Consider the following 23,495-nt stretch of genomic DNA (forward strand, 5'->3'; position numbering starts at 1 on the left):
GTCTCCTATCCAATTTATTCCCAAGTTTCAAGCTAAAATTACCTTTCCAACCTACATTTTGAAAAAGTACTACTTTCAAATTTAATCAGTTTCTCATAGGTATGTTTTATTTCTATTTTAATTTTCATTAGTCTTATTTAAAATTCCTAGAGGATTAGATCAATTCCTGAAAAGGTAAATCTGATGAATAAAATGTATGGAAATAAACTAGTAAGCATTAGATTATGGACACTTTTTAAAATTACTTTTATATTTTTACAGTCTCAATGGAGCGCCATCAGGAATAAAATTTATTTAATCTAGTATGTCTGCTGGCTAGGGCAGGAACCTGTTAGAAGGAGTAAGTGACTTAGAGATGGCATTCTAATGATGGAGACTATCTGCATTGCTTTGGTAGAGAAAATATAAGAAGGATAAAGAACGATGGAAGAAGAACACAATGGAGTACTACTCAGCTATTAAAAGCAATGAATTTATGAAATTCTTAGGCAAATGGATGGATCTGGAGGATATCATCCTGAGTGAGGTGACCAATCACAAAAGAACTCACATGATATACACTCACTGATAAGTGGATGTTAGCCCAGAAACCTAGAATGCCCAAGGTAAAATTTGCAAAACACATGAAACTCTAGAAGAAGGAAGACCAAAGTGTGGATACTTTGTTCCTCCTTAGAATGGGGAAAAAAATTACCCATGGAAGGAGTTTCAGAGATAAAGTTTGGAGCTGAGATGGAAGGAAGGACCATCCAGAGACTGTCCCACCTGGGGATTCATCCAATAAACAGCCACCAAACCCAGACACTATTGCATATGCTAGCAAGATTTTGCTGACAGGACCCTGATACAACTATCTCTTGTGAGGCTATGCCAGTGGCTGGCAAATACAGATATGGATGCTCAGAGTCATCTATTGGATGGGACACAAGACCCCCAATGAAGGAGCTAGAGAAAGTACCCAAGGAGGTAAAGGGATCTGCAACCCTATAGGAGGAACAACAATATGAACTAACCAGTAACCCCAGCGCTGTGTCTCTAGCTGCATATGTAGCAGAGGATGGCCTAGTCAGCCATCATAGGGAGGAGGGGCCCTTGGTCTTGTGAAGATTATATATCCCAGTACAAGGGAATGCCAGGGCCAGGAAGTGGGAGTGGGTGTGTTGGGGAGCAGGGCAGGGGGAGGGTATAGGTGACTTTTGGGATATCATTTGAAATGTCAATGAAGAAAATATCTAATAAAAAAAAAAAAGAAAAGAAAAGAAAAGAAAACCAGACAAAGAAACTGAACTATTGACAGTAAGTAGAAGAAGAAAGCTGAAAGTCACGTGTATTACTTCGAAAGTACTATTACAATGATATTCTAAGGCAGAGACTTTTAACAATCCGTGTCTCCTGTCCGAGAATGTGAACTATAGGTTTGTCCTGATGAACAGACAACTCAAAATTCACAACTACCTAAATTGCAAAATAAACATATTAGGTTTTTCTTTCAAATTGTTTCATTTTCAACTGAGTATTAAATATTGATTGTAAGGCATAGGAGTTTTATATTTAACTAAGTAGACATGCAGACTTTTTGGATAAATCAGTCACATCTCTTTCACTTGTGCATGATTATTTGCAGATACATAACAGCCAAATATTAATATTTATCTGTAAATGTATTTCCTTCAAATTTCAACTAAAGTTAACATTAAAATATTTTTTTCTACGTTTCTCCGGGGACTTCTAATTCAGATTGAAAAAGTTCTTTAAAATATACAAACGTATTCAGGATAATTTTCCATTGCAGTTATATGATGATGACATTCGTAAGTAATTACTTCCTATCAATAACATTATAAGGCTTAGCAGGCAGTGCTTGATAATATATAATATTTCTATTCTGACCCCATAAACTTTAATGGCTAGCTGAATGAGAAATATATGGTAACGTCCAAGAATTTACAATGGAAATAGTAAGGATTAAAATGAATTTTTAATTGTAGGATAAATTTCTATTCATTATCATTTCCATCTTTTAATATTGGTCAAATTCATGAATATTTTTTGAAATAGCCAGCACAGTGTTGAGTAACTTCTTTGCAATGAATCAATTAAATAATTGATACCAATCAATGGCCTGTGAACAAGAATCTAAAATATGGTCCTTTGTACAAACCAGGATTTTTGAAAAGTAGAAAATATATTTGCAAAAATGTTATTTAATCGCATTACAAATTTTATCTAATCCTCATATTATTTGATACCCAAACATCTAAAATATCACTGTAAATATTCAGTTCCCAGATATTTCTCATGCATATTTGTAGATTGTTATTTATATATTTAATATTTAAAATCAATTACAGTGTAAAAGAAATATTTATACTCCCAACATCATTCTATACTAAATATGAAATAATTTTTAAAAAGAAAACAAATGTTTAATGTTTGATGGAGATAAGGAAGAAAATTAGCAAAATTTTAAAATGCATTTGGAAATTAGCACAAAATGAATTAAATTCCCATTTCATGATGAACCTTATTTTCCCTTACTTAGAAGTATAGGTCTGTGTTCATGCAATCCTTTCCTTAGTGTTTGTAGCTGCTTGGCAGTGTAAGATAAATGTCCAACATTAAAGTTCTTATTCTTCTGGCACCATGAATACCTGTCTTTATAAAATGCTTTCAAAGTGGAAATCTACTTACAAATATATTTAAGTACATCAGGAGGAAACAATAGCAAACATCAGCATGGTTTCCAAACCTTTAAAACAAAAATTATTCACACTTAAAGCTTTTGTTCCTTCTGTGGCCTTTTGTTCCATGATTATTCTAACAAGCATTAACTCTGAGATGTATACCACCATAATAATTTATTTAATAAACTGGTAAAGTATGTTTTAGATAGTAGCAGGTATATCTAAAAATTTTGGATTGATTGTCATGCCTTGATGTTTGATATTTATATATTGCTAATCATACATTTAATGCTATAAGCTTTACTATAGATTTTGAAATCTATTCTAAGAACATAAGAATCTATTCTAAGATCATATTCTCTCATTATGTAAGTTAAGTATTATTGGTTTTAATCCTCTAAGAATAAAATGTTTAACTCACACATCCAAGGCTAAAGAAATATTGCAGAACTGGGGGCAGAAAGATTTTAGGAGCCAAAAGATCAGGTACTTTGCTGTGAGGTTGTGTCTCCTAGTAACATCAGCAACTGTGACAGCAAACTGTCACTAACAAGAATGCCTATACATAAACTGAACAAGAGGATACTAAAACACAGGTGAAAAATCCACAAGGCTTCAATTCTACACAATTAACTGTAGGCAATTGAAGAAAGCAGGGCAGGAGCAGGAGAGGTGGTCCTCTCCAGGAAGAGAATTCAAGTTGGTTGTTCACAGCTAATCAACCCTGAAAACATACATACAAAAGTAACATTATATGGACTCACCAGGTTATATTAAGAAATGTATATGTATATACAAGAACTTATATGCTTGCAATAGTAATTGAAGAAAAAACAGGCCATGAATTTGAAGAGTGAAGAGGGCTATACTCAAAGGATTAAAGGGAGGAAAGGGAAGAGAGATGTAATAAATATACAATTTCAAAAACAAAAAAAAAAACCCACAAAGAATACAATTTTTATATGCAATTCCTAGATTCACACTGGGCTTTGCAAAAACTAGATTGCCATATTTATGCAACATTTATTTTGGTGATAATTCCAGTACCTTTTCTGTCATGTATTTAGTTACAGTTTGAGTAAGGACTAGTATGCCCATGCTAATTGCAATGGTTGGAATGAAATGTCTTTGCATCATATTGAATTTTGCCAGTAAGAATAATCTAACATTACACAGGTAGAATTGATAGCAAATTATCCCTTGGAAGGAACAATCACTTCTGCTTCTAACGTTAAGGAGAAATTAAGTGCCATAAGTGTTTGATATGATTGTGAGAGGCAGTTTGCTTGTTGTAGGATATTGTTTATAGTTTGCTGCATAGTGGCATTCCATTAGTGCATGTTCTCTTTGCTCATCATAATTCAGTTTTGTCCTGTGAATTCTAATGAGGCAGGCCCACTAGGAATTCCTAATGGCCAGTAAAACTCATGGGTATTTTTCATACTTATTTATAATAACTATTTTATGGAAGATAATTCACATATGCATCACTTAGTTCAGAAGATAACCTGAGACTTGAAAATTAAGGAAACCAAATATAACTGAAAATATCTGGTTGTTTTTTAGCCATAAACACATTATTCCTCTATACAGTTTGACTATGAAAATTAATCCTCAGTGGGAAGTTCATTCAGTTGCTGCAACACCCCCCCACACACACACACACCAAGCAACTCCTGCTCCCCAACACACAATGAATCAGCCATGGTGTGGTTGGCATAATGCCTTTATTTAAGGATAGCATCCTTTGAAGCACTTGTGTGAGGGACAGATCAGACCGTCTTAACCTGTGTTTATGTTGACTCTTACAGTGTGGTTTCAAATTTTTTAAAAATAAAGTAAGGATAGACAGCTCATACACTCCAACTAGGATAGTGTATTTGTACTATATTAGCACTCACTCTTGTTAAAGTGTGTGTATAATTGAAGAGTTTTAAAGTGAGTGGAGTGAAAGTATACTTTTTTGTTTTTGTTTTTGTGTTTTTTTTGAGACAGGGTTTCTCTGTGTAGCCCTGGCTGTCCTGGAACTCACTCTGTAGACCAGGCTGGTCTCAAACTCAGAGATCCACCTGCCTCTGCCTCCCAGGTGCTGGGATTAAAGGCATGCACCACCACGCCTAGCGAGTGAAGGTATACTTGATCAGTCCATTGGCAATATATTTTTGGTAATATAATGCAGATATAGACAGTGTAGATAAATTTCAGTGGGCACGATTGGATGGGAATACAGTAATAAGTGGCTTAGAACTAGATGAAAATGAACAAATGTGAACTAGAAAATTCTCATGCACTATTTGCAAAACTTTATGTCTTGTTTATACAGTACATTCACGTGGTACAGGAAAGAATAATGTAATGGGATTCTTGAAGATGCTTGATTTACTACAAGAGAGCAGGAATAAAATATAAACCTGGCTTTCATATACATACATACATACATACATACATACATACATATACATACATACACACATACACAACATATATACATATACATAACACATACAATACACATACATTTATGATTTCAAGACCTCAATATGGACTAGTGGATTAAGTATTTGACCTGAGTCAGAATTTCAAAGCTGGAATATTGATCTGGGCTAGAAAGCAAATGTCTTAAAGTCATAGATTATTGTTGATTATAAGTTGTAGCTGAAGCCTAGATAAAAGTCTTGACATGCAGGTAGAACATTTTAAAACTCTCTTCTAGAAAATTTCTGTTGAAATTTGTTTTTATGTCTGGTGATTTGTGTTTACCTACATTCGGAGAAGTTTTCAATTATAAACTTCTTTCAAGGGCTTTCAGTGTAGGTTATTAACAGGATATATACTTCAGTTACAAAATAAAACATTGCATGAAAGAGAGGAGAAGGTGTATAAAATATTAGTGATTCATCTATTTATTTTTTTACTTACTTTAGCCCCAGTAAGTACATAAATAAATGCAATTCATGTTACAAACTCTTTTGTGGGAGAAATGCATTTTATCCAGAATAAGAAATGTGAGCAGCAATACACAAGTATACAAGTCTACCAGCTCTGGGGAGCTGCAAAATTTAATATGGATGAAGCAGTGGGTGATTTTATCATGGAGAAAGAGCATACTACAAACTAAACTGGTATTTAGAGTTAAAACTGTAAATCTTCATGGTACAACATAACTTGGGCTTGGATTTCATTCTCTACACAGTAGAAACAGAAATTTAGAAAGAACCTTGTACCCTAAAATGAAAGATAATTCAGAAATGAATCCCATCAAATCAGAAGGCTGTTTTAAGACATTATTAATTGTTCAAGGAAAAAAATCATTAAAAAATGAATCGTGATTTTTTTTTCAATTTTTTATTAGGTATTTTCTTCATTTTCATTTCAAATGCTATCCCGAAAGTCCCTTGTACCATCCCCCCAACCCGCTCCCCTACCCACCTATTCCCACTTCTTGGCCCTGGTGTTCCCCTGTACTGGGACATATAAAGTTTGAAAGACCAAGGGGCCTCTCTTCCCAATGATGGCCTACTAGGCCATCTTCTGCTACATATGCAGCTAGAGACACAAACTCTGGGAGTACTGGTTAGTTCATATTGTTGTTCCACTTATAGGGCTGCAGACCCATTCAGCTCCTTGGGTACATTCTCTAGCTCCTCCATTTCTGTGTTCCATCCAATAGATGACTGTGAGCATCCACTTCTGTAGTTGCCAGCTACTGGCATAGCCTCCAAAAAAAGACAGCTATATCAAGGTCCTTTCAGCAAAATCTTGCTGGCATGTGCAATAGTGTCTGCGTTTGGTGACTGATTATGGGATGGATCCCTGGGTGGGGCAGTCTCTGGATGGTCCATCATTTCGTCTCAGCTCCAAACTTTGTCTCTGTAACTCCTTCCATGGGTATTTTTGTTCCCTATTCTAAGGAGGAATGAAGTATCCACGTGTTGGTCTTCCTTCTTCTTGAGTTTCATGTATTTTGCAAATTGTATCTTGGGTATTCTAAGTTTCTGGGCTAATGTCCACTTATCAGAGATTACATCTCCTGTGTGTTCTTTGTGATTGGGTTATCTCACTCAGGATGATATCCTCCAGATCTATTAATTTTTCTAAGAATTTCATAAATTAATTGTTCTTAATACCTGAGTCGTACTCCATTGTGTTTTAAACTGAGATAATTGTTAGGAGATAAATTACCATGAACTAAATTTAAGTTTTTCCAGTGTTTCTCAGAGACTAGCAAAGTAATTGTAATTGTTTGTGTACTGATAGAAAAATTATTAGTCTGTAAAATAAAAGTATAATCTGAGATCAGTAAAATAAGTTAAAACTAGAGGTTTTGAGAAGTTTGAGTCAGTATCAGTATGGAAAATCTGGACATTTTATACCTCTCTATGTCCATGCAGCCTCCTTCTGGTTCGTGCTAATTGGACAGAATGATGAATTTATATATATAATTGTGTAATGCAAGAACACTGTGTATTGTGCTCAGGTCAGATACCCCCGTATCGTTATTCGCTTCCTAAGTTCCATTTCCATTCTGTTTGACTCCAACTTGCTTGGTACCCCAGGGCAGAAGAAAGCCAAGAGGGAACTGTGGTCTGGATCTCCACTGCAATCTGACATCCTTTGGAATGATAAGGGCAAGCACTTCCCCACTTTCTGTGATAGCTTCCATGGCTATGTTTGGACTTTGGGTTGAAGGTCCCTCATGCAGTGGCTCAAGCTTTCTTCTCAGGGTCTTGTAAAGATGTGGGCTCCTGAAATTCCCATCTGTTCCAGTTCCCTGTCACCCCAGTCATAGATTTTGTGAGGGTAAACCTCTTTAAATGAGATTAGTTTCCTTTTTTTTTTTTTTTTTTCTGTATCTAACTCCATTAAATGATTGTCTTAAAATTAAAGGAATTGTGGCTTGTTCTTAGCCTAGCATTCATTTTCTTTGCTTTTCTAATTTTTCCTCATGTGTTAGGCATAGGCTAAATATAGCCTCAAGTCTGCATGAAGCTAAGTGATTCCTTTGAGTCCTTTTCACTTAGCCTGAAATTCGGAGAAAGGTTTCATTTAACTCATAACATTCTATCCAGAAAAGATCTCCAGCTACTCCCATTTCCCAGCTGCACCTGACTATCTTACATTGGATATAACATGACAGACATTTTAATATCTCAGCACCTAGGAAGTAGATGATATAGCACAATGCTTTGGGGATATGGGCATACTTATACCACAGCAATGTAATGAAATAGTGAACCCTTCAGAAATAGTGACAACTTTTCATTTATATCTAGTGTTAAATGATAACTGGAAAGTGTAGGCAATCCAGTTTTCTGATAGTTTTTCCAGTGCATAGATCTCTTCATACATTAAATACTTTGAGGACACTCTGAGGATTTGCTATGAGATATAGTATTGGTCTGTAAGACTAGGTATTTCATAGAGGAAAAGATGACTCTGTCATACTGACTTGAAGTCTGAAAATCCTGTTAGGGAGCTTGATTGATTTGCCTTATTCAAGGTCTCCGTGTTGGTTCACATTATAATAAGGAAATGTTGAGACAAAAAGCCAGGGGTGTTCACATGCTTGTGCTGCTCTTATTGTGAAAACCTGTCCGGATGGAACTAACTGGGATACCACAAAGGTGATATTCTTTCCCTTCAAAGTCAATCCTTCTTACCTAAGGCTTGATTCATTTCTCCATTAAGGCTCTGTACAGCTTCCAGTACAGGGCAAGCATATGCAGACCATACCCAGACCTTAAGTATCAAGGTAACTTTAATGGGCACCTTTATCATCTGCATAATTCAAAGGTTTTCACAACCTCATGATCTCTGTGGCCATTTTAATATTGTCATAACATTTCTTGAAATTAAGAGGACCCATATATTTATTATTCACTGGGCTCTATGACAATTATGACAATCAGTTCTTATTAATTTCACAGTGGTGATATGGAGAATAAAATATGCGTGATTAAATAATCTTTAATTTTTATTAAATTTAAAAATAATGCTAGTTAACCAACTTGTAACTAGATTTACAAAAGACCTAAGATACCTTACAAGAAGTTAGCAGATTTTGATAGTGGAAACAAATTGTGGCAATTTATTCTGGTGCCTTTAAGAGTACTTTATTTATTAGTAACTTGTTTTAGAGCCTATTACGGATAAATCTTATATACACTATGCCTGGTCTACTTTAGATAATTACTCTAGTTCTACCAGTACAAAACCATAGAGCACAATTCTGTTAAATTAGTTTATAAGTCATTTCTACAATCCTATACAGATTCAATAATATGTTAATAAAGGTGTCTGTATTACTAGAGAAATTCGGTGTCCTGGAACTTCTCTGACATTTGCTTTTATTCAACATTTATTTATAGGGAAATATCTGGGAGCAGATTTTACGAATTCCATTCATCTTGGAAATAATCAATGCAGTCCCCTTCATCATCTCAGTAAGTATTAGCATCTTAAAAAGGATTATTTGTCACTAGATTTAAATAAATTCTCTATGTCTAAATACTTCTACATAATAAATGCTAAAAGGCATGGCTTCAGACTTTGCATAAAGTCAGTATGGTGACTGAATTGTATAGTTAAGTGAAATCTAGTATGTTTCAGTACAATAACTTAATGAAACCTACTAGAGAATTATACAGTGCAGAGGTATCATTTAAACAAACGCCAGTATTGTTTAAAGATCCTTAAAATTACATTACTTATATTGTAGAAGGTTAAAGATAGAAGCTGATTATGTGAGATATTTACCACATTTTTTATAATGTGAGCATGTTCATATCTAGTTTGTCTATGGAGTTTATCCAGTTTGGTTCTTCACTAGAGCCAAGTGGCCAGCTCCTCCTCAGAGTCCTCAGTTTCCCTTGCAATAATCCTATGCTACAGTTACTCGGTTCCACTGTCATGCCATATGTTTGTAACCATGAGGATCTCACTCATAAAATTAGGTTCTAGTATCAATTTGATATAGCAATTATGTTTGAAATTAGGGGTGTTTGGACTTTTCTTGAAAAAAAAAAAAGAGAACATAAGTCATCATTGGAAGCTGCTCTTCACTTCTTATAGTTTGAGTGACTTATCTGCAGACAGAGCTGGAACTAGATTAACTGAAGAGTTAACTAAGTACAAGTGACTGCATGTGACTACAAGTTTCTCAATGTCATTTAAATTGGTTGAAAGTTAAGACAGCCTTGTAACACATTACCACCTCAGGTAAAGGAATAGCAATATAAAAAAACATATTGTAAGACTTAATAGAATCAGCAAGGTTGTGTCTGACATCTGTGAAGCCTCTTACTTTATGAGCCTTTAATAATTTCCCCAAGAATGACTTTAGCAATGAGTGAAAGACTATTCATTACTGTTGATTTTAAAGTATTTGGTGCTGTTTCAAATCTTTATTTTATTAACTTTTATTCTGTTTTACATTTCTTTTTAATCTACTTGATATCATTTCTTTCTGTGAGATAAAAGTTTAGGGGTTTTTGCTTATTTTTCAGATATTCTGGCCTACTTTAAGAAATCTATTTGTTCCAGTTTTTCTAAATTGTTGGCTTGCCAAACACGCCTTGGAAAATATGATTGTAAGTAATAGCAGTAAAGTTTAAAAGAAAAATATGATGATGTCCACTATGTTTTTCTTATTCTCAGTGTTTCTGTAGAAGAAGAAGGCTATTTGGCCTTTAATCTTGTCCTTTGACGTTCTGTCTACTCTTGTAAATTTGCTTACTATGGAGGATTTATTGTTATAGTTATTGAAATTTCAAATGTTTTCATTTTTATACTTTCACCATAATTCACTGTTTTAAATAGTTTTATTTAAATATTTAGTAGTAAACTACTGTTGCCAGATAAGGTCCCTTCAGCTCCTTCAGTCCTTCCCCTAACTCCTCCAGTGCTCACACCAATGGTTGTCTGCGATCATTTGCATCTGTATTTGTGAGGATCTGGCAGAGGCTCTCAGGAGACAGTGCTTCTGTCAGCAAGCACTTCTTGGCATCAGCAGTAGTGTCTGGGTTTGGTGTCTGCATTTGGGATGGATCCCCAGGTGGGGCAGTCTCTGGATGACCTTTCCTTCAGTCTCTGTTTCATTCTTTGTCCCTTTCTTTCCTTTAGAGAGGAGCAATTCTGGGTTAAAATTTTGGAGATGGGTGCACCATCCATTAACCCGGGGGGGGGGGGAATGCCTAACCTCTGGATTTGGTCTCGATAGGTTCTCCCTCCACTTTGTGGGGTATATGCAACACCAGAGGTTCGTGCTGTAATTCACTCAGTTCAAATAATAATCCTGATATCAATAGCTACTATCTGTACCACACATAACCTACTTACTATTTCTTGAGGAAACATGTGAAACATCAGTCACTGGAAATAGAGATTGAAGAGTGTCAAAGGAAGATCTTATCATTGTAGAGAGACAAGTGGGTGGGTGAGGGAGTACCCTCCTAGAGGCAGGGTAAGAGGGAATGGGATAGGGGGTTCCAGAGGGTAGATCTGAAAAGGGGATAACATTTGAAATGTAAATAAAGAAAATATCCAATAAAAAAAAATAGTTTTGCTCAGGTTCACTAACAAGGGAAAACAATCTAAGGGATGGGAAGACGGGAAGTCTTGAGGCCTTGGGCTCCACACCACCGGAGGTAGCCATCCTGAATTACTCTTTACAGTCAACCTCTTAATAAGGCCAATTGCAAGCCAATCACCAGCAACAGTATGCCCAAATCAGGTTCTGACAAACCCTAAACCGGTGTTGACCCCATCCTGAAGACCTTACATCCAGCTATCTAATCACATGGAACCTCGGTTCCAGAACTTCCCCCTAAATAACCACATCCCCTCTTGGTCAATGATGTTAAAATCTTCCAAATACTGAATGTTTACAAGCCCAAACTTACCATCTCTTGTTGGTTGTGCTGTAATGCTAGCCCCCATCCACCTTTTATGAAGACATTGGGTTAATAGCTGAGAATGTTCCTGAAAGGGACTCTATGTGCAGATGGTCACAGGAATGCCCAGGTTTAACCCTCCAGACTATATGAGGACAGGGTAAGTCTGGAAGGTCCCTTTGTCACACCAACACTCTTGCAATCCAACCATTCCCATAGTTAATTCTAAATGCATTATTCCTCATTAACAGGCATGGTGGACCTGTTCAGTGGGAGAAATTCTCAGTTTCTCTACCTTGAGAGGGCTCTGTATATTGGTTCAATTAGTGCTCTGTATAACCTATTATTTGAAAGAAGCAGTGCTAAGAGCTTTAGTAGGGCTCATTGAGGATGAACTTATAAGACAATATCGAGAACCCCTATCTTTAACCTTAGCTTTAATTCTAGGTACAGGTCAAATTCTAGCCAAAGCTGGCACTGGAATAGGTGCACTAACATTACAGGAGAAGAATTGCAATAGTTTAAAGGCGGACATAGATAAGGACATTCAGCACCTAGACAAATCCATCTTTGATTTGGAGTGCAACAACGACTCTCTTGCTGAAGGAGAGTTACAGAATAAGCGAGAACCAGACTTAATCTTCCTACAACAGGAGCGACTACGTGCCACTTTACATGAAAAGTGTTTTTTTCTATATCAACCCTTCTGGAGTTATTCAAGAATCATTGGCTAAAGTTAGGGAGAATATAGGCAGACACCAGAGGGAATGGGAAGAGTCCAAAAGATGGTACCACTCACTATTTGATTCTACCCACCTTGCCCGGGTTAATATCTCATATTTCTACTTTAATGGGACCCTTAGTTATTCTTTTGCTTCTCCTTATCTTTGAACCATACATTATGAACAAACTTTTACAATATATAAAAGGGAGATTGGGAATTATTCAATTGTTGGTGATGAAGTCACATTACCAACAAATTAGTACAGACAATCCAGATCTCAAAGATCCCAAGATTGACCTCTAAAGTCACTAGTAGAAAGGGAGAATGAAGAGGCCAAAGTAGTAGGATAGTTTCATCTTGCTCTCCAAACTCTATTTTAAGTTGCTTGTCCTCAGAGTGACATGGCCCCTAACCCTGGGCTCTGGGAAAGAGATCACAGTGTTCTCAGCAGTTAGAAATAGACATAACAGCTGTGGCCAGTTCACAGTAACAGGATAGATAATAACAGGATGAGTTAAGAAAACATAAGTCCTTCTCAGATCAAGATGTCTCCTTTAGGTGTGTGGTCTCTCCTTGTGATTTGCACTAATCAGTGTAAAGGCCAACATTCCTTTACTGATGTACACAATCATGTAACTCCAATGCTTAAAAGCCCTTGCCTGTAATTTCTTCCTTATATAATCCCTAAGCCCCTAGTCCTGGGTATCACTTTCCTAACCTGTTGCATCAGGAAGGTTTGCGACCTGAGTCTGAACTCAAATAAAGACTCTAGTGTGCTTGCATCGGAACTTTGGTCCCTGGTAGTCTTTTGGAGGTCTCCAGATCTGGGCATAACAAAGGTTTATATGCAACACCTGAGGTTCATACTGCAATTTGCTCAGTTCAAGTAATAATAATCCTGATATCAATAGCTACTACCTGTAGAACATATAACCTCATTACTCTTTCTTGAGCTGGTCATTGCATGCCTACTGTTTTTCTTAGCAGACTTCTGAGTGTGTCTGGCCATTTTTTCACATGCTGCTTTTCCACTGCAACCTAAATCTTGCCTTCACTTCACACTAACCTCTCAGGTCCTCCTTTCAAGTACACCATTCCTACGATGAGTTTCCTGATCTCAGTATCTATTGAAAATCATAGTTTGAGAGTATGTGACCCCTCAGCCTGGCATCTTTCATGTTTGCAAAACCAGTGCTACTTGATGAGGTTGGCAATTTGTGCCTCTTCCAAGCTGGGGAAGCAGCTGCTTTGTGTGCTGACCCTGGACAGAGCCTCTGGTTGCTGTCTGCGGTGCTAATCTGTTTAACAATTACAGCTGCTTTTTAGCGGCCTAGCCTTCAACTTTAAGTTCAGTTCTTTCACCCTTAAATGACACATTAAAAAAAAAATTTTCTTTTGCTCTAGTTGTTGCACTTCCTCAAAATAACCTGTACAAGAACAGTCAATATTACTGCAGTGTCCCTGTCCGTATATTATCATGTCTTACACTTTCCTGTACTAAACATATTGGTTTATTAATTTAAAATTCAGACTCATTAACATATCAGGGCATAAGCAACAGGCTTCTAGATTTGCTTTCAGAATATCATACCAATGGCCTCCAGCCCTGTTCTCTATAGAGTTCTTGTTCCCCTGTGAAATCTTGTAATGTGGAGCCTCTGTTCTTCAACACTGCCACCAGAAAAGTTCATTAAGTTCTGCCTAAAACATTTAGAAGTTCTCTGGCACAGAATTGAAGGCTGTCCCACATTAGTTTGACAATTAATACAAAATATCAAATTAACAACCCAACTGTTTTTTGTTTGTTTGCTTGTTTTGTTGTTACTGCAATCAAACACCTAATACAAAACAGATCAATGAAGGAAGTGTTTATTTGGTTTATAGTTCTAGAAGCTATTCCATCAAGGTGTGGAAGGTATGGCCAGCGTTATATGATTTGTAACATTGTTTTTGTAGTCAGTAAACAGGGAGTGAACAGGAAATGGGATTAAACTATTTTAAGTCTAAATGTCCCAAGTGATTGATTTTTTCAGCAAAGATCCATATCCTATGGATTCCACTGCAGGACAAGAAAGATATGGATCAGTGGGGGAAAACACACACCACCCTTGAGTTCTATCCATGTGGCTGAAGGAAAGATTGAACTCCTGCACGTTGTCCTCCAACATTCATACAAGGGCCATGATACATAAGCACATGCACTCAGAGAGGAGACATAGTATTCTTATGTGCACACATGTACACATATACCCTTAACACACACGCAAGATATACATTTTAAATACAAGAATATGGTTCTCACAACTTTTGAGATTTGTGTACCAGCTAGAGACCAAATGTTGAAACACATGAGGTCTCCACAGCAGACCTACTGAATACTAAAGACTTTGACGGGCATTTGATTGAATTTCTCTGATAATGTCTTCATCTTAAAAGAAGATAATGTAATTGCAATCTTCTTGGGAAAATATTCACACACATATATACATACATATGACATGTATGGTATTGTATCTTTTGTGTGTAGTGTTTAGTAATATTGATTGCATTTCTTGGAAATTACACTTGTTAGCATTAACACTTGTTTTTCACTCAAATGACCTTTAAGCAGACATTATGTCAGAAGCTTTGGCTAGAGAATTATTAGCATAACATTTGGGCATTTGCAGCAGATGAATGTTTCTAAATACTTATCTGAAGTAAGTCCACGTTTCTTAGGAAAGCACAGGGCCAATGGTAGCAAAGGGTGGGTAAACATGTCCTGTGGATCAGCTCCTGCTGTCTTCCCTGCCCCAAAGAAGAACCTGTTGACTGACCCAAAGAAGAACCAGTTGACTGACCCAAAGAAGAACCAGTTGACTGCAAAAATTGCTAATGAAAAAACTGCTCACAGAATCAAATAAATCTTTGTGCATTGCTATGTAATTAGCTGTTGGAAAAAATAACCTCTCAATGTCAGGAACTCATAATCAGTAACAGGCCATTTACAAGGCTAGTTTAGGCTTCCCATGACACTGCACTATGGTAGCTTGCTTTTTCCGACTGTTGGATGGTGAAGTTCTGACTGTTTTTCAGATCATTGCCTCTTCTGCTCCAAGATTCAAAAGAATGAGAGATGAAATTCTGACCAATAAACATAGGTATTTGTTTTCATAACAGACTTGGGCAGTTTTCTTTAATGCACAACAGAAAATTACAATGACGAACTGAGATCATTTTCTTAAGGACATTCATTTTCTCATATTTCCATAATTATAAAATGGATGAGACTGAATTCTTACAATTTTGAGATTAACAGAAAATTGTGAGAAAATAATGAAGAATCCAAATTATGCCTTATGAACTTAATATTTTAATTATTTTTATATTTCAATAACTTTTATTTGAAATTGTCACATACTGTGTTGAAGTGGATAAATTGCTTTGCTGTTAAATATTTCATTTTAATAATATTTAATCAATATTCCTAAACTATTATTTAGACACATCAGTTTTGAACTATTATTATATTGCAGATTGTATTTTAATAGTAGTAAATATAATTATTTTATTTAACAAATACAAATTTACAATAAATATAAGCATATGTAACTACTAGTGTCCATTTCAGTTGATTTTAAATGATTAAATTCTGATTTTTCAGTAACTGCTTATTTTATGAATGTATATAGACATGGATAGAAATAACATACTTTGGTATATTGATCTATTTTTTCAAGTTACCTTCCAAAACCCTATATTGCCTGGGGAGTACTACATGTGTCCTACATCTTAATTTATATTTATTTTAAAATTAGTACTACAGAAAAACTACTAATATTTGCTAATTGAAAGATGTTTCCTTTCCTATATTACAGACTCCTCTAATTCTTGTAATTGTCTATTAGTGAGTTTTAATTTTACTTCCAGTTACCATTTACTGCTTCCTTCATTGATAAATAATTTTTTCTGAAACGCTGCATTTGTTTTGTCTGTGAGAAGTCATTAACATTGAAAGAGGTGTTCATCTGGGTTTTGGGGGAGGGGTTGTTTGTTTGGTTTGTTTGGTTTAGTTCTGTTTGAGATGGCCTTTGGCTACATAGTCCAAACCTGAGTTTGAACTCACAATTTCCCTTTCTTAGACTCTTGAATACTAAGGGTATAGCCTGTACCATCATACAGTGTGTGATGTGCCTGTGATTTATAACTGCAACATGTATTCTGCTTTCTGCAAAGCAATGAGCTGAATTTTAGCGCTTTATGGTTCTTTCCATATTTTATCTTTGTAACATGAATTGTACCATAAATTATGTCTAGATCCATATAAGATGATAAGATACTGTTAAGTTCATTTAAATATATAAATTATGTATAGTGGATACTTGACAATTTCAAGTGTATTTAGTATTTATCAAAATTTATAATATGCTTCTCTTTTATTCTAGAATGATCTTCATAGAGCCATTCAGCGTACACAATCTGCAATGTTTAATCAAGTTTTGATTTTGATATCTACATTACTATGCCTTATCTTCACTTGGTAAGATCATATATAGCTTCCCTCTTATTTTTTATATTATTAAATTTTTTATGGGAACTGTATTATAAATCAATTTCATCAATATTTGGCTATTTTAAAGATAAGCTTTACTGTAATACATGAAAAGCTCATCTACAGAATTAAAATGAAGTTTTTTTCTTAGTTTTACAAACAAAACAAGAAAGCACATGTATCATGTGACTTTGGGATTTACTGAAACTTTGACATTTTCTCAAAGGTAAACAGCTAAGTCACAAGGATTTGGTCCATATGGCATAGTTGTCAAACAACTATTTTTCCTTCAAATCATTGACATACAGGCAGCCTCCTCCCTCTGTTTTCTTCAGAGCAGAAACATTCTTGAAGATATCCTTAATACCTATCACTCACCACATACACCTCTGTTTCTGCACATTGTTTTACTGTGGGACCTGCTGGAATGCATTGTTAGAGAAAGATGTAACAATGGACTAAAAGGGAGAACTAAAGAAAGAAATTATTAATACTGTGTGGGAGCATTACCTGTCAATCAAAATCTGATGGCCTATTAGCTGAGTCAGGAAATAGAAGGTGGAACATCACATAGAGAGACAAATAGAATTCTGATAAAGACTGAAGAGCAGGAGATTCACCCTGAACTCTGAGGTAGTTGAACACATAAAACCAAGGAGAGGTAACCAACCGTATGACTAGAATAAACACAGAAGGCAGACATAGACTAGAATGAACAAGTTATGTTAGGTACAAGCTAGTCAGAAAATGAGCCAAAGCTCATGGCCTAGGTTTTTATTCATAAATAATTAAGTCTCAGAGTCATTATTTTGGGAACAAAGAAGCAGAGTGAAAAAACCCATGGTTACAAAGCAGTGGCAAGACTCTTGGCTTTGAACTATGAGGCCTGGCACTTTGGGTTATTATGACTTGAAATTATTTTCTCTTTTGGAAGTCATGCTTAATATTACAGAGTTTTCCAATATGAAATGATATGTTATATGTTTGGATTCAGGAATATCTTTTGCAAGAGTTAAAAAGGTCAAAAATTGAGTGGAATAGTGTTTGCTTTACAGAAGATATAGATGCTGTTTGTATTTGTATGTAAGCTCTGTGGCCTATTTAGAATGAAACATAGCTAATTTGGAGTTAGTAACAATCAATCTAAACACACACAGCTACATCTGCTAGAAACAAACATTCCTATAGATGTGTGTATGCAGACATGGGTATAATATATGTGTGTGTGTGTGTGTGTGTGTGAGAGAGAGAGAGGGGGGGGAGGGAGAGGGAAAGAGAGCTAATGAGCTATTTTGTATTAATAGTATGTTGTTAATAATAAATTGATCTTGAATATGTTTATTGTAGACTTTTATGCTTGAAAAGGAATATAATATATTTAACATTTAACTATAATTTTTGAATAATGCTTTTAACCTTTCACAAACAGCCTTCTTGATTCTCTTGACAAATATCTAACTGCATAAATAAAATGTATAGAAATGCTAAAAGTGATTCCATCACACAGTACTGAAAGGTCTTATTAAATTAAGTGATTTCTGAAGCAATGCCACTAAAAATTCTTAATTGAAAGAATATGCACATTATTTTATTAATAATTTTTACCTTAAGGAATTTACAAAATTAAAACCTCCATGTGGAAAGTCTAATTTTACTGAGGTTTGATAATTTCTGAAGTAAAAATCAATAATTTTTAGGTACAATATAAAATGAATTTGGTAAAGACATATTGTGTCTAGGGATTGTAGTTCAGTTATACCATAGTTGATGACTACTCAATGCAGGCAAAAATAAATATGTAATTTTGGATTATGTAGAAGTATAACTACTGTTAATGAACATCTTTTCATGTTATAATCCCCCTTTAAATTCTAAGGCCAGAAATACATGGTGTTTTTCTTACCTGATCCATGAAACTATAATGAAAATATTTTGTTGGTGGTGGAATGGCACAATGCTTAGGGAAGCTGCTGTATCAGCACCTCCTTTCCACCAGCTTGGTAGCTCGAAAACATTAATAACTATATTTCCATGGAATCCAGCACCTGTTTATGGCCTCCAGCAACATCCTTCACACATGATCTATATACCCACATGAAGCCAAACCCTAGTATACATTATTTACTTAAAGTGTGTGTGTGTGTGTGTGTGTGTGTGTGTGTGTGTGTGTGTGTTTGTGTGTATCTAACTTAATACATTCTTTGTAATTCAAACCTAGAAAATTCAGGAACTTATATTTTGTTGCATTGGCTGTATTCTTAAAAAACAAAAAACAAAAACAAAAAAAAATCAAATTCACAATCCTAAGATTACCTGTTTTAGAAAGCTACTTTCTAGCTCTAAATCACATGTAGGCATCACAATTACTAACATTACAAAGCACAATTATTAAGCATCTGCCTATGAGGGACATAAGCTCAGTGCCAAATGGAAATAAGCATTAAGCTGCTGACCCATTCTTTCTAGAAAATGTGCTGAAGTGTTTTTCCCATCATTGTAACGGAATTGGCCTCATCTGTCCACATGCTGGCTCCCTACCCCTCTTCATCAGTGAGGCTTGCTGTAGAGACAGCTGGCCATTGCAATTCATCCTGCATCTTGGTAACTGGTACATCCGGGAATCAACTAAATGACTTTAGCTCAATTATCAATATATTCTAACCAGTAATAAGCACTATAATTGATAATGCTTTTGCTGTTTCTAATTTTACATTTATGGACTTATTTTTTCAAGTACTTTGCCAAATACTTGAGGTTTTTTTTTTTAATTCATATGCATAGTTTCACATTCTTATTCCTTAGAGCCATAATACAAAGATTTGCACAAATGGATATTTTTTCCGGTTGTAGTCCAATGTAAAAAGTTCAATGTACTTTCTAAGTCTTTGTCAGTAAGAAAAAGATCCATTTATTTTTGTGTTCTAGCCTTAACTGTAATTTACATGTTTAGTTCAATAGCATTTGGCCCTTTCTTCTTCATGTGTTAATGCATGTTTGAGAGATGTGCTCTTAAGTTGGGCTCTGCTCATCTGATTGGGAAATTGTCACATGGGATTTGAGAAGACAAATTTGGACTTGAATGATAATAAATTAAGTTCTGATATAGCCTCATGGAATCTCCAAAGAACTATGAATATGGAAATAGAAAGCCAAAAAAAAAAAAAAAAGACAGAAATGAAAATTCTCCTAACTATGATGTTTGTGCTTTCGTTTCATGTGGAATTACAGACTTGATGAGTAAAGTATGATTCTAAATGTTATTTAAATATCTATCATATAACATTGCAGTATTTTATTTTAAATATGTAATAAGTAGTTAGAATATCTACTTAATATCTTAAATTCTGCAGAGTATTTTTCAGAATATCTGTGACATTTGGAACACTGCTGTGCAAGGAGGAAGCCCGCAAAGCAGGTCCCACTTGGCTTCTCTGTGTCCTATATCCAGAGTATGTTGTATTAATGAGCAATGTCATCTTTGTTTTTAATTCTAAAGGGCAATTCAGCAGTTACAATAGTCTTTTTGATGAGGGAGCCTCTGCAGGCTGCCTCAACAAACAACTCAAGGAACAGTGCTCTGCCCTCAGCACTGAGATTTTGGTTAAAAGCCACTTCAGCTCTATTATATAGAGCTCTTCAGTTTGCTCACTTTTCACTTTTCAGTTTGCTCAGGAAATGATAGTTTTCTATATGGGTTTTATGTGTATCTTTAAGTTTGGTTGGCCATTCCTCCACACCTTAAATTTCTTCTATGCTATATCTTCATCTACCATTTAACCCCCCCCCCCATAGTATTACAGTATTGCCTTCTTTCCTTACACATTAGAACACTTTTCTTTAGTTTGAGACCGTGTTTGACCTCTTCCAACCAGTTTCATTGCACATATATATATATATATATATATATATATATATATATATATNCATATATATATATATATATATATATATATATATATATATATGTGTGTGTGTGTGTGTGTGTGTGTGTGTACATATATGTGTGTGTTTTGCATATATATATATATATATTCTCTATAAGATTTTATCTTTATGATACACATACAAGAAAGAAAATATGGAGTATAGTATTTGTCTTTCCAGACCTGGGTTACCTCACTCACATACTTTCCCAGTTTACTATACTTTCCTATGAATTTCATTTTTGTTAATGGTAGAAAGAACATTGTTGTGTGAATGTCCTACAGTCCATTATCCATCTGTTGATGATGAACACCACATCTGATTTAATTTCTTTGCTATTATGAACAAAGCAGTGCTAAATCCAAATAAAATTTCTATGTCAGGATGTGAAGCCCATTGGCTGTATTTCCAGAAATGATACATGTAGGTCATATAGCATATTTAATGCTTTCCACCATCTCTGCAATGTCTATACATCTACCAACCATGCATAAAATTTTTCCTTCCCCATATCTTTACCAGCATTTATTGTCATTTGTTTTCTTGATATCTTACTTTGGCAAGATGAAATTTTAAAGTACCTTTAATTTGCATTTCCAATGGACTAATGATATCCAACACTACTTAGAATGTTTATTATTTTTTGAGAATCACTATACAATTTCATTTTTCATTTTTTTGATCGTGTATTTGTTGTATTAAATTTTAGCTTTTAAATCCCATATGAATTTTAGGTATTAATTTTCTGTCAGTTGTATAGCTGGGCTTCCTACTTGACAGACCATTTGCTTTGGGGTACAAACTTTTTCAAATATTGGATGAGTTCCCATCTGTCAGATATTGGTCACATTTTCTAAGCATCCATTGCCCAGTTAGGAAATCCTCAGCTATGCCTATATGTTTGAGTATGTTTGAGTGTACCAACCTGCATTTTCCTTTATCAGTTTCAGAGTTTTGGTTTTTATACTGAGATCTTCATCCATGTACAATTGACTTTTGAGAGGGAGGCTTGGGATGGCCAGAGTGAGAGTTCTAGTTTCACACTTCTGTATTAGGTGTTCAATATTCATATGACCATTTCTTTAAACAGTTTTTTTAAGTGTAAAAAATTGGCATGTCTGTAGTTCCACAAACTCATTTGTTAGTATTCTGTTCCATTCCATTGATCTATGTATGTGTCTGATTTTGTGCTGGTATTGGGTTGTTTCATTGGTTCTTTCTTTGTTCTGTAGTATAATTTAAAGTCAGTTCAGAATTGTTTTGTTTGTGCAATGTCTTTTGTGCTTTTATATGCATTGTAAGTTTTTTTTTTCTATTCCTCGATGAATAGTATGAAAAGTATATATACTTTTTATTGTGATTGAATTCAAAATGTAGATTTTTTGAGGACTTTTTATTTTTATATTTTGGATTTTTTTGAAAAATTTGGTAAGGAATTTTTTTTTATTTTTTAGTATGTATGTATGTATGTATGTTTCAGTGTTTTTTTAGACAAGGTCTCACTATGTAGCTCTCTCTGTCCTGGTACTCACATAAATCTACCTATCTTTGCCTCTTGAGTACTGGTATCAGAGGTGTCTTCTACTACCAGCAGCTTTTAGGTTGCTTCTGATCATTCTCTTTACAGTTTTACTCTACTAATCCACAAGCCTAAGAAGTCTGTCTGTCCCCTAGTGTTTTTTCTTTTCTGCATTCACAACTTTAAAATTTCCCTTTTATAAATCTTTTAGTTTCTTGAATAAATAATAGTGTGCAGGTTCTCTTGTAAAATATTTCTGAAATTTTCATGGATACTTAGAGATGTACAAATACTTGAGAATAACATATTTATTTTTTATATTTTTGCTACATATTTAGTATATAAGAGTAAAGATTCAATTTTACCCTTTAGTGACATAATGCCTAGCTGTTAAAACACTTGGAGAATCTTAGATGCTTCATATGTTTTGAGAAAAGTTAGTGGAATTTTCAAGTAACAGTATCATTTCTAATTAGAGATTCTAATTAGAGAGCATTTCAATGTATATTTTGAGAACTTATACCAAATCCCTCTATTCACAGTAAACTTTTATGCAAATTGTGAGAGTGAATCTACAGCCCCAACTCTCCAGGCCAGAAGCTTGGCTTCTGAGAAAGGGATTTAACCAAGTAGGATAACATAACAGCTTCCAAGCAATTCTTAAATTTTTCACACCTTGTAAAATGATATACCAGATAAATCACATTTGTCTGTTACTTTTTTTATTCATATAATTTCAAATTTTTCACCTTGGGATTTTTCCCATTCTTTGAATTTGTGGAAACAGAACAACATTATGAAATTACTGAATCTTACAACTCCTTTTTTTAAGCTGAAAACCAAACTGGTTAAGCTCTAAAAGTGTGGCTATATTTCATCATATTTTCTTCATATAATTATGTAGAAGTTTAGCTTTTCAATCATATGACCCCTTAATTAATTATTATTATTATTATTATTAGTAGTAGTAGTAGTAGTAGTAGTAGTAGTAGTATTTATTTATTTATTTATTTATTTATTTTTTACAATCTAGACATCTCCCTCCCTGTCTACCCTCCAACAGTTTTCATTCCATTCCATCTATGTCCCACCGCATCCCAACAGAACTCCTCATTCCCTTCTGATATAAAATCCTGGGACCTCAAGTCTCTTGAGGGTTTGGTGCATCTTCTCTCAAGGCAGTCCTATGCTATATATGTGTCAGGGGCCTCATATCAACTAG

At 34.8% G+C, this 23,495-nt stretch overlaps 1 protein-coding gene across 5 annotated transcripts in view; it reads left to right on the forward strand.

Moving 5' to 3' along the window:
* Window positions 1–23,495, forward strand: part of Kcnt2 (potassium sodium-activated channel subfamily T member 2) — a 349,821-nt gene that overhangs the window by 114,809 nt on the left and 211,517 nt on the right. For 3 of the 5 annotated variants that reach the window (XM_029539119.1, XM_021197656.2, XM_021197657.2), the window contains exons 6-8: window positions 9,053–9,127; window positions 10,190–10,273; window positions 16,724–16,818. In XM_029539119.1, the coding sequence (XP_029394979.1) occupies window positions 9,053–9,127; window positions 10,190–10,273; window positions 16,724–16,818 (254 nt within the window). Of the gene's footprint in view, window positions 1–9,052; window positions 9,128–10,168; window positions 10,274–16,723; window positions 16,819–23,495 lie in introns of all 5 variants that reach the window. The other 2 variants (XM_029539117.1, XM_029539120.1) reach the window with 1 other exon arrangement.

The sequence above is a fragment of the Mus pahari genome, chromosome 5 (assembly GCF_900095145.1).
Source record: "Mus pahari chromosome 5, PAHARI_EIJ_v1.1, whole genome shotgun sequence".
Classification (NCBI taxonomy): Eukaryota; Metazoa; Chordata; class Mammalia; order Rodentia; family Muridae; genus Mus; species Mus pahari.